At 44.9% G+C, this 12459-nt stretch overlaps 1 protein-coding gene across 3 annotated transcripts in view; it reads right to left on the minus strand.

The window, feature by feature from the left end:
• PPP2R5C (protein phosphatase 2, regulatory subunit B', gamma) overlaps positions 1–12459 on the minus strand; it is a 180740-nt gene that overhangs the window by 22029 nt on the left and 146252 nt on the right. For all 3 annotated transcript variants that reach the window (XM_011991613.1, XM_011991615.1, XM_011991614.1), the window contains 3 exons: positions 12349–12457; positions 10795–10848; positions 2828–2998 (listed from right to left, as the gene is read on the minus strand). In XM_011991613.1, the coding sequence (XP_011847003.1) occupies positions 2828–2998; positions 10795–10848; positions 12349–12457 (334 nt within the window). The remainder of the gene's footprint in view (positions 1–2827; positions 2999–10794; positions 10849–12348; positions 12458–12459) is intronic.

A 12459-nucleotide genomic window follows, 5' to 3' on the forward strand; every position in this document is an offset into this window, starting at 1 on the left:
ACAGCTTAGAGATCCTGAGGTTGCAGTGCAGTGTGTATGGGTGGGATGCTGAGAATGGCGGGTGAGCCTGTGCCAGGCTCAGGAATCAGGGCCGACTCCTCAGAGGCAGTGCGCTGGGATGAACTTTGCAGAACAGCAGGGAGGCAGGTAATGGGGGAGGGGAGGGCACGCATGAGAGTGAGGTGTGGATTCAAAACAAGGCACAATTGTAGCACAGCTCCTGGGCTAGTTGTTACCTAAGAGTTCAATACCTTGTAATTTAAAAAGCATCCATCTAGGCCAGGTGCGGTGGCTCATGCCTGTAATCCCAGCACTTTGGGAGGCCGAGGCAGGTGGATCACTAGAGGTCAGGAGTTCAAGGCCAGCCTGGCCAACATGGTGAAACCCCGTCTCCACTAAAAATACAAAAATCAGCCAGGTGTGGCGGCAGGCACCTGTAGTCCCAGTTACTCAGGAGGCTGAGTCAAAAGAATCACTTCAACCTGGGAGGCGGAGGTTGCAGTGAGCTGAGATAATGCCATTGCACTCTAGCTTGGGCAACAAGAGCAAAACTTTGTCTCAAAAGAAAACAAACAAACAAAAAATAAAACCAACCATCCATCCATTCATCCACCCACCCACCCACCACCCACCAATATATGTGGGGGTAATATTTTAAGCCTGATTTAGAAAATAGAAGCTTAAGATGCTTGATGGTTTAAACTTTAACTTTTTCCAGTTTTTAAGACCAGTACTTTTTTTGGGTGGGAAAAAAACATCTAAAAGTTAAGAATGAGCCGGTGCGGTAGCTCACGCCTGTAATCTCAGCACTTTGGGAGGCCGAGGTGGGTGGATCACGAGGTTGGGAGTTCAAGATCGGCCTGGCCAATATTGTGAAACCCCGTCTCTACTAAAAATACAAACATTAGCTGGGTGTGGTGGCGGGCACCTGCAATCCCAGCTACTTGGGAGGCGGAGAATCACTTGAACCTGGGAGGCGGAGCTTGCAGTGAGCCGAGATGGTGCCACTGCACTCCAGCCTGGGCAACAGAGTGAGACTCCATCTAAAAAAAAAAAAAAAAAAAAATTAAGAATGAGTTGGCCTTATGTATATGTGTCTGGAAAAGATTCTGGAATGTACTCTGTGCTGATCAGGTCCTCTAAGAAGCAGAAGCCAAGATGGGTGCAAGCGTGCATGGAGGACACAGATGAGGGCGAGTGGGGGCACTGGGCCTGCAGCTGAAGGTCCGAGGGGGTCCTGGAGCTCAACTCCCTCATCAGAGGCACGGCAGGCCACCCTGGCAGCCTTCATGCTCTGTTCTTGGCAGGGATGTGAAGGCTTCTGTGACATGTGGAGTGGCACTCAAGCCCCTGGCAGCTGCATGGCCACCTTGGCTCTACTGTCCCCACCTGGACTTCCCTTCCTCCTTGCCCTGTCACATGCTTTTATGTAAAACAGCACATTGTGAGTTCGCTCGTCCCTGTCTTCTCTCGGAATTCTGATGTTACCTATATCGGTAGCTAACTTTGCATCTAGGGAAGGAGTTCAAGTTTTCAGGACACTTCCCACGACTGCCAGTGTCTCCTGTACTTCGACCAGGGCTCTGTGTCGCTGGTCTCTACAGTTTCTAGGAAACCATGCTCCTTTGTGCAAAGTGCTCACACAAGTCTTGAAAAACTATTTTCTCTGTAGGCCAGGATTGATGGAAAACAAAAAAAACAAAAAACCCAAAACATCATTTTCCTTTCTTAGTTCCTAATGTGAAAACTCACTGAAATTTATAAAATGAAAATAACCTGAATATTTGTAATGGAAGAGACCACGGCAGTTCCCTCCTTTAACCCGACTCAGCCTGGCCTCACTTTACTACGGCTGCCCACGCTCCAGAGCTTCTCACTCCTCTGTCACTTGCCTTCTTGTCTTAGTTTTGTTGGTTTCAATTACCTCTTTTCAAAACCATCTTGAAAGGCTCAGTTCGGAGGACCCCTCACTCTTGTGGACTTTTTCTAACCGCTTAGACTTGTGCTAAGGTAACTGCTCATGTGCTTCCGAGAGCCTGCTGCACACGCCACCTGGCCTTTCACGTTTGGCTGTAAGGTGGTGGTGTGACACGATCACCGTCTTCCACTGCGTGGCCTGCTCCCTGGGCACCAGGAGGTCGTGCTCATTTTGTGCCTATTTTCACCTTGTTCATGATGAGTGCACAATAAATATCCGCTCAATGATGCAAAAGCACAGGTGGCTAGCACGTCCAACAGAGGCAGGCAGGCCGGGAAGGTGGGTGGGGGTGGCCTTCCAAAGAGGTGATGAGCTGAGGCTGGCTTGAAGGGTTAAGGAAATGGGGAAAAGAAAGTAGAAAGTAGCTCTGACCAAGGTAGTCCTCTCGCACAGGAATCTGGCAGTGACAAAAGCCAGAGCTGTCAGCCGTTTTGAAAGGTAAAGGGAGACGCATTTACACAATGTCAGGAATGAAGTGCCTCAGCAGCAAGGGCATCTCAGAGCCGAGGCTCTGACCACCTGTTGTCTATCAACATTGATGCTCAGGTGTGGAAAGGAAGGTTTGATGAACTTGGAAGCACACTGAACATGAAGACAGAGACAGCTCCAGAGAAGCCAGATGACTGCTCTCATTGAGAAAAAGTATTGCAGCAGAGGGGACAGGACGTTCAAGGGTATTCTATAGAATTCATAGTTGCAGCATCGTATTTGAAGTATAATTCAAGTAAAAACTTGGATTTTACCTTTAAATTGCATGAGAGGCAAACCATGGCCAGCTACACATGGAACTTTTCCTTTCCCAAATGAACACGGGAACAATTTCATCAGGTCTCCCCAAGCCCCACATACCTGGAAGTGCGGGCTGGAGACACATTTGGCCAACTGCCGGAAGAGGGGCTCCATGATCTTCACAAATTCTGATGGTTCAATGACATCTAAAATCTCTTCTAATTCATTTAAGAACATTACTTCTTTTGGACTGTGAGTCTTTGGCCAGTATTTGAGAAGCGCCATCACCACCTACAAAAGAAATGACACATGGAGTGACTGATGCCCACGAGGCCCCAACACCTGCAGGGGAAGAAGTCTGGGTTTTCACTGAGGTTGCCCCACTGCAAGGCAACACAGGAAGATGCTGCTGTCTTCCTTACAGAGGGAACAGTGACTCAGTCACTGTACGCGATCTTCTGTATTTGAGAAATCAGTCTGTCTGTCTGGTTATCTAACTATCTGATCAATCAGTTTATTCAGAGACGGGTCACACCACGTTGTCCAGGCTGGATTCGAACTCCTGGGCTCCAGTGATCCTCTTGCTTCAGCCTCTGAGTAGCTGGGACCACAGGCACATACCACCTGCCTGGCTTAATTTTATATACTTCAGAAATTATACAATTTTAATTTATATAACCCACTTTCTCTGATCAAACACCATTTCAGTAAGAGTCCATTCTTAAAAAAAATAGCAGTTGGGGCAATTTAGAAAGAATAAGATCAACGGAGAAAACACAGAGCATTATCAATTCATATGTACATTTTAGTGTGGAAGCAGCCGGTACTGAAACTGCTGGCCACGTGGACACAACCCATTTCTTTCTCAAATTTATCAACCATCCATATGTATTTATATACAAACATACGTACTTTTGTATGCATAGACAGTGTTTTCAACTGTGTTAAAATATGTCAAAAATAGTGATGTGAACTAAGCTGACCTTTTTAACTTGCATCCGCAGGTGCTGTGGTGGGACCCCGGGCAGGGCGCACTGTGCTCTCTGTGCTCACACTTGTAGGCGTCAGATGCAACAGCTTGAGCAGTGCTGGGCCTGCAGTGAGCAGGCTGCAGTGGCAGCTGTAGCTAGGACTGTCACCACCCAGAGGGTCTGTGCCACCAGCTCTCTGCCAGGCACAGCCCGTCGGACTGCAGTGGTTTCCCAGCTTGTGGATAGTGGCTGTTTTATGTTCCTTGGCCAAGTCAGACAGCTAGAAAGGACTTCCACTGGGCAACCTTTCTTTCTTTATATGTTCCTGTAGTCTCCAAACATCTTACCACAATCATACCAGTACAAAATACTGAATTTGAATCCATGCAGATTTCATAATATTTTTACAGTGTAGCCATCTTAGTTCTAAAAAAGTACTACAATCCAAAACAGGCATTTATATATGAAGTACATGTATGAGCTTACACACATAAATAGTACAAGTGCAGTCCAGCACGTTAGAGCAGCTGTTTGGCCCAGTCACAGCAACATCATGGGGCTTCTATGGCTCTTGTGCTGTGCAACTGCCGCAAATGCTGGCCCCTGGGACCGCCTGGTCATTTTCACTCACTAGTCATTTCCAGCTCAGTAGATCACACCAACTCATGGCTTAGCAGGCCAGCCTTTTAATCATTACAGTGATTTTTTAAAAAGGTGGACATTTAACATCCATTTAGAAAAATTTTGTTTTGATGCTTTGGCATTGGGCTCCCAGATAATCTTTTATGGTATTACACTTTATAAAACTCCAAAATCTACGAAACAAAGGAAATGAGGCTGGGGTGGTGGCTCATGCATGTATGTAATCTCAGGACTTTGGGAGGTCGAGGTGGGAGGAATGCTTGAGCCCAGGAGTCTGACACTGGCCTGGGCACCGTGGTGAGGTCCTGTCTCTACACAAAATTTAAAAATTAGCCTGGTGTGGTGATGGGCACCTGTGGTCCTAGCTACTCGAGAGGCTAAGGTGCGAGGATTGCTTGAGCCCAGGAGGTTGAGGCTGCAGTGAGCCATGACTGTGCCACTGTACTCCAAGACTCTAACAAACAAACAAAAACCCCAAAAAAGCCAAATAAAAATAAAAAAGGAAGTGCTGCTAGTTTTGAAGTCTGACATAAAAATCTACCATACAAGTGTCTTTAAAAGGACTTATTTCGGCCAGGCGCGGTGGCTCACGCCAGTCATCCCAGCACTTTGGGAGGCCGAGGCGGGTGGAGCACGAGGTCAAGAGATTGAGACCATCTTGACTAACACGATGAAACCCCATCTCTACTAAACAAAAACTGCAAAAAATTAGCCGGGCGAGGTGGCGGGCGCCTGTAGTCCCAGAATGGCGTGAACCCGGGAGGCGGAGCTTGCAGTGAGCTGAGATTGCGCCACTGCACTCCAGCCTGGGCGACAGAGCGAGACTCCGTCTCAAAAAAAAAAAAAAACAAAAAACAAAAACAAACAAAAAAGGAATTATTTCTAAAAATGCATCATTTAATGGTTCTCCTACCTCAAAACTATTGAATAAATATTCGTTGTCTTCCTACCACACTCCGTGTGTACTGGAATCACTCTTAAGGATATAGCAGATGCAAATCACTTCCTACATCTATTTCTCTTCCTTTGTCACATGGAATTTTATTAGAAGAAATATGCTAATTTGTGAACTATACAACACAACCGATTTAGCTATTCCATTTCTCTGGAAAAGGTATCATTTCTGGGATGGGATTCACACACGGGCCTTCCTGTTCACACCGTTTGGAATGAGCTGTGATTGGTACCAGCTATTTTGCTGCGTCAGTGCGGCGTGCTCTGTGGAGGAGGGTGTCTGCTCAGGGAACGCGAATCCGAGGCAACAATGGCTGTGTGCTGCTGGGTTTTCCTTTGGAAGACCAAGGACTGCCCGCTCCCTGCAGAGGGCAGGTGAGCCAGTGGCCCCAGCCTTGAGTCTTGGGGAGCCCCCTTCCTGTCCTGGTAGACTAAGGAGAAAGGAGAGCTGCTACTACGCCATGGAGTAAAACGTGATGAGACTGAAGAGGCAGGTGGGTGAAAACGGAACACAGTTTTACTTCTGTAAAATCTCTGATGAGCTTCTGTTCTTCTTCCAACAGAGAAAGTGCTTCATGTGCCCAGAAAGCTTTTGAGCACTGCACACAATCAGCAAATGAAAAACACTAATTACAGTATTTACTACAAATGGGGCAACACATGTCCTTCATATCTCAGTCTTCCAAGTGGATCTGACTTTAAACATTCCTGAGCCTGGACATTTGATGGCTTCAGGAGTCCCTTTGGTGCAGGCCTGTGAGATGGACGTGGACACCAGGTGTCCTATGTGCTACCAAGAGATGCACACCTGCACAAAAGCCTATACTTTGATCTTATCATTAACAAGCTTTCAATGCTGAAGTAAGACAAAATGGCTTTTGTGTTTTCATAAAATAGGCATTTCAAAAGAGAGAATTTACTGACATGTGAGTCTGAATGTTCTTAATATGTAGGAAATTAAATCTGCTTTCTAAAGCTGGGACAGTACCATTACATTATCCGTACAGCAGGAAACTAAGCAGTGTAGTGTCCCTGCGTGGGAACACTGGGGCCTGGGTTGGTGAGGTTTGTACCTTCTTTGTGCTGGTGCCAAGTCAGAGTCCTGCATGTAACATTTACGCTGGAAGGACCCAACTGAAGCCGGCACCGGGTCTCTTGCCCTCTTTTAGATGTGACTGCAATTGACAGCTCTCACTCTTGCAAAGTGATATTCACTTTATTTACTATATTCATGGGAATTAAAAACATTTACAAACATTCTCTGCTTTTGTTACTTTTCGGTGGAAGAGAGAATAGGGTGGGGATCATTCACTGAGCCCTCGTTGGAGAAGGATTAGGGTCAGGCTGACAGACAGTGGATGGGGGAATAAAGATGCTGGGACAGCGGCTTAGGTGGGAGCAGCCTCTGTCTGTGGTAAATGCAATGTGGCATTTGGTGAATTCTTCAGCCACTACAGGAGTATGAGAAATACGCACAAAGAAAATTCATGAAAGAAAACTGCAGACTTTCAAAAATCTCTCCTTCCATATCTTTCTTTTCCTTCTATTTGTATTTACTTATTTATTTGAAACAGGGTCTTACTCTGTCACTCAGGATGGAGTGCAGTTTGTGCATTCATAGCTCACAGCAGCCTTGACCTCCTGGGCTCAAGCCACTATTCCACCTCGGCCTCTTGAGTAGCTGGGACCACAGGTACGTGTCACCATGCCCAGCTAATTATTGTTATTATTTTTTCAGTAGAGAGGAGGTTGCCCAGGCTGGTCTCAAACTCCTGGCCTCAAGGGCTCCTCCTGCCTTGGCCTCCCAAAGTGCTGGGATTAGGGGCATGAGCCACTGTGCCCAGCTCTCTTTTTTGAATAGGAAAACGTGGGAGAGGAGGGGAGAGAGAAATTTATTTATTTATTTATTTTACATATTACTTTCTCTAGTAAAATCTCTGTGATAGTTAATACTCAGTGCCAACTTGATTGGATTGAAGGATGCACTGGGTGTGTCTGTGAGGGTGATGCAAAAGGAGATTAACATTTGAGTCAGTGGGCTGGGAAAGGCAGACCCACCCTTAATGTGGATGGGCACCATCTAAGCTGCCAGAGAGGCCAGAATATGAGGCAGGCAGAAGAATGGGAAAAGACTAGACTGGCCCAGTCTCCCAGCCTACATCTTTCTGCTGTGCCGGATGCTTCCTGCCCTCGAACATCAGACTCCAAGTTCCTCAGCTGTGGAACAGGCCTGGCTTCCCTGCTCCTCAGCCTGCAGATGGCCTATCGTAGGACCTTGTAATCATGTGAGTTAATACTCCTTAATAAACTCTCCTTTATATATAATCTATCTTATTAGTTCTGTCCCTCTAGAAAACTCTGAATAATACCACCTCTTGGCCAGGTGCAGTGGCTCACGCCTGCAATCCCAGCACTTTGGGAGGCTGAGGGGGTGGATCACCTGAGGTCAGGAGTTCGAGACCAGCTTCACCAGCATGGCGAAACCCCATCTCTACTAAAACTACGAAAATTAGCCAGGCCTGGTGGTGTGCGCCTGTAGTCCGAGCTACTTGGGAGGCTGAGGCAGGAGAATCTCTTGAACCTGGGAGGTGGAGGTTGCAGTGAGCCGAGATCACGCCACTGTACTCCAGCTTGGGTGACAGAGCAAGATCCTGTCTCCAAATAATAATAATAATAATAGTAATACAACCTCGCACCCTTCAGTGTGGAGAAGACCTCAAATATAGGCAGAAGAGTTAAGGCATGTAACCACTGGAGAAAATACAGTTAAACAAAAATCCCCAATGAGTTTTATTAACACTGTTCATTTTTCTTTTTCCTACCTAAACATGTCTTCAGTCAGTTAAGGAGGATAAAAATAACACCTCCTCACCCTAAGCCTTGACTATGCTTGATGCTGAAGTGTGATGAGATTTGGTACATTTCCTTGGGAGGTCCCCAAAATCTCGGGTGGAGGCATCTAGGGGCGGAGGGAGAGCGTGCAGGGATGCGACCCTCCACGAGGGCCTGGCAGGGCACGGCGGGCCCAGCTCGCGGCTCTGTAGCCCCTGCTACCTCTGCAGTTACAGGACAAGAGCTCTTCTTGAATTTTGTCGGTGAAATGCAGGGAATCTACACATAGAATTTAAAAGCTTAGAAGAAAGCAGAGCCCAAAAGCCAGTTTTACTCAGAAATTCAATGTTAAGAATTTGTCATACAATTGCACTATAAAAATTACAATGTCACAAGAGAACTGTGAAAGAAAGAAAGGGACGAGGAATGACAAGATCTACCTTTTCTAGTCTAACAGTGACTTTTAAAAGAGCACTCAAACATGTGAATTGGCTCCTAACATTCCTTACTTTGACACTCAAATAATTAAAAAAAAAAAACAAACCCAATTCAAAAAATGGGCAATGGATTTAAATGGACATTTCTGCAAAGAAGATAAACAATTTTTTTTTTTTTTTTTGGAGACAGGGTTTCACTCTGTTGCCCAGGCAAACACCATCATGCCTGGCTAATTTTTGTATTTTTTGTAGAGATGGGGTTTCGCCATATTGCCCAGGCTGGTCTCCAACTCTTGGGCTCAAGTGATTCACCCGCCTCAGCCTCCCAAAGTGTTGGGACTATAAGAGTGAGCCACCACACCCAGGCCAAGAAGGTACACAGATTTTGGTCAATAAGCACTGAAAAGATGCTCAACATCATCAGTCATTAGGGAACTGCAAATCAAAACCACAACAAGATACTATTTCACACCACTAGGCTGGCTATAATTAAAACAATAGGTTGGGTGCGGTGGCTCACGCCTGTTATCCCAGCACTTTGGGAGGCTGATGTGGGCGGATCACTTGAGGTCAGGAGTTTGAGATCAGCCTGACCAACATGGTGAAACCCTGTCTCTATTAAAAATGCCAATTAGCCGGGCGTGGGGGCAGGCACCTGTAATCCCAGCTACTCGGGAGACTGAGATAGGAGAATCGCTTGAACCCAAGAGGCAGAGGTTGCAGTGAGCCAAGATTGCACCATTGCACTCCAGCCTGGGTGACAGAGTGACACTTTCTCTCCCCTCAAAATAAATAAATAAATAGATAGACAGATAGATAGATAGAAAGAAAACAACAGCAGCAGCATCAGCAGCAGCAGCAAGCATTGGTGAGGATGTGGGGAGACGGGAGCCTTTGTGCATTGCTGCGGGGAATGTAAAACGGGGCAGTCGCTGTGGGAAACAGTATGACGGTTTGTCCCACAGCTAAACATACAATTACCATATGATTCAGCAATTCCACTTCTGGATATATATCCAAAGGAATTGAAAATGGGGACTATAGCAAATATCTGTACACCAGTATACAAATAGCAGCATTATTCGCAATAGCTGAAAGGTGGGAATAACCCAAGTGTACACTGAAAAAACAACAGATAAACCCAATGTGTTCTATCCATACAGTAGAACAGCATTCAACCACGATGAGGAATGAAGTTCTGACATGCAACACAGGGATGAACCCTGGAAGACATTACGCTGAGTGAAATAAGCCAGGTGTGAATGGACAAGCATTCTATGATTCTCCTTATATAAAGTATCTGGAATAGTCAAATTCAGAGATAAAGCAGATTACAGGTCAGCAGGGGCCAGAGGGAGGGGAACGGGGAGTTATTGTTTAATGGGTAGAATTTCTGTTTGGGACGATGACAAAGCTTTGGAAATAGTGGTGATGTTGCACAACATTATGAATGTAATTAACGCTGGTGAATTGTACATTTAACACAGCTAAAATGACAAATTCTATGTTTTACATATTTTACCATTATTTAAACAAATTCAAAATGTAACATATCAAAAATTTTTGAATTGTACTCTTTAAATGGGTGAATTGTATGGTATGTGAATTATATCTCAATAAAGTTGCTTCAAAAATGTATTTAAATGTTTAAACTGGCACCTGACATGTCTGTTAACCCTGGCTATGACAGCCTTTTACTTTTAATAAACAAGATTACAAATCCTCTGACAAACTGATGGAGGCTGAAAAAAAATTCAAATCCACACACAGAACAGCAGTAATCTAACGTTCACTTGTGATTCAATGATCATAAAACAGTTACAGTGTAACTTGGGAAGTATTTTCAAGACGGTAAAGCCTCTTCAGTACAAGAATTTCAAACCCTAATTATAATTCCTCTCATCATAATCAGTTCAATATGTTGTCAAACCAAGCAGATGTGAAACTACTGAACTGCACACTAAAATTCAGTGGCCACAACCGCTCAAGTGTTTTACGTTTGAAAGACTAAAGTGCGATGAGGGATAAGGCAGCAATCTCATCACATAAAATAATCACTGTAATAAAGGAACCTGCAATTAAAATGACCATACTTTGAAAACCTATAACCTATGAACGAAATGAGCCTGTTTATTAGTACTGCGATTTAAGATGAAAAAGTCTCAACGGCAATTTGGTGAAGCAGATGTCGTAATATTTACGTTTGGTGAAACACACACATCTTACAAGATGCGCTAGCAACAGTACTTACTGGTTCCGTGAGGGTGCTGTCCTTTTCTAAAAACTGCACTACACAGTATGCCAGCTACAAAGTAAAAGGAGAAAGAGTATTACCATTTCAGCATAGAAATGCTGCTGTACTTCTTCTAGAATTGTGGTTAAACAACTTCCCACAGCAGACAAGGACCCACAGTCTAGACAAAGCCCTCGTGTGATCATGGTGCTGCCCCCAGGGTGTGCCACCCCCCGGCAGGCCCCACAGGAGGCTCTGAGTGGGACTTTCAGGGAGGGACCCCAGGAGCAATGCCCAACATTCATGTTAAAGGGCATTACCACTAATGCCCATGAATTGGTGATAGATCAGAAAGCTGAAAAATAAAAATAAGAAAAATAAATCAGGAAACAGTCTTCTTAGTCTAACTACCACTAAATCAATCCAGTATGATGGGATTTTCTTATGGTCCTTGTGGAGATTACAATCAACAAGTCACCTAACAGTGGGAAGAACAAATTAAAATCTGGTTCCATCTTAAATCTCTGAACTATTTCTTTTGTACAACAATTAATATGATAATCTGGCTGGATGCAAAGATATTACCAGTTAAGAGCAGTCAGAGAAAATAAATATTTCCGAGGAAGAATCAATTAAAGAATATACCTTTTGTCATTTAGCTCCTACCACAAGCTCTGAACGTAGGGCCTGGCAGAAAGGAGGCTTGTGCGCCCTGCGCCTGTGCTGGGGCGTGCCTGCTCAGCGCCTGGCCCTGTGACCGCCGAACGTGAACAAAGACGCTGACGGCAGCCAGAGTGAAAGAAAATCAAATCTAGGTAAATGCAGCCCACTAACCACGTACTGACCAATTTTTCAGTACAGCTGTACTTAGACTGCTACAATTTTAAAAATTCACAGTTTTGTTTATTAATTTACTTATTTTTGAGACGGAGTTTCACTCTTGCTGCCGAGGCTGGAGTACAATGGCGCGATCTCAGCTCACTGCAACCTCCGCTGCCCGGGTTCAAGCGATTCTCCTGCCTCAGCCTCCCGAGTAGCTGGGATTATAGGCACGCGCCACGACGCCCGGCTTGTTTTGTATTTGAGGTAGAGACGGGTTTTCTCCATGTTGGTCAGGCTGGTCTTGAACTCCCAACTTTAGGTGATCTGCCCGCCTCAGCCTCCCAAAGTGCTGGGATTATAGGCAGCTTTATTTTTTTAAAAAACGTTTTCATAGGCCATTCATTGGCCATGGACCTATATAGGCTTTTCTCTTAAAGGTGCTGAATTTTAGATTACACTACAAAAAACTCCACTCAGAAGTCTTCCTAGACTCCTTTCCGAGAGTTACTCCTTTCTCTATGCTTAAAACTAACTGAAAAATTCTGTATTACAGAGATTTTTCTGAATTTCTTAAAAGGGATCTCTCTTTATCCCCTTACTCTTTCAATTATCACCAGAAGTGTGTTACCAAAGTCAGTAGTGTCGTATAAAGAAGAAAGCACTCTCAGTTAAGGCTGGATTCACTATCTTGTATTCAATCCTGATCAAATGCCAACAGCTGTGTTCCTAGAGTTCCCCACTGCCCCTTACCTGGGGATGGTAGACACTCAGAGATTTCACTTTGTGCAAAGGTAGTAACACCTTCAATAAGAAAATCTTGTGCTCTTCTTTGAGTGGTAAGGCAAATCCATTAATTATACT

Source organism: Mandrillus leucophaeus, unplaced genomic scaffold (genome assembly GCF_000951045.1).
Source record: "Mandrillus leucophaeus isolate KB7577 unplaced genomic scaffold, Mleu.le_1.0 Scaffold4, whole genome shotgun sequence".
Classification (NCBI taxonomy): Eukaryota; Metazoa; Chordata; class Mammalia; order Primates; family Cercopithecidae; genus Mandrillus; species Mandrillus leucophaeus.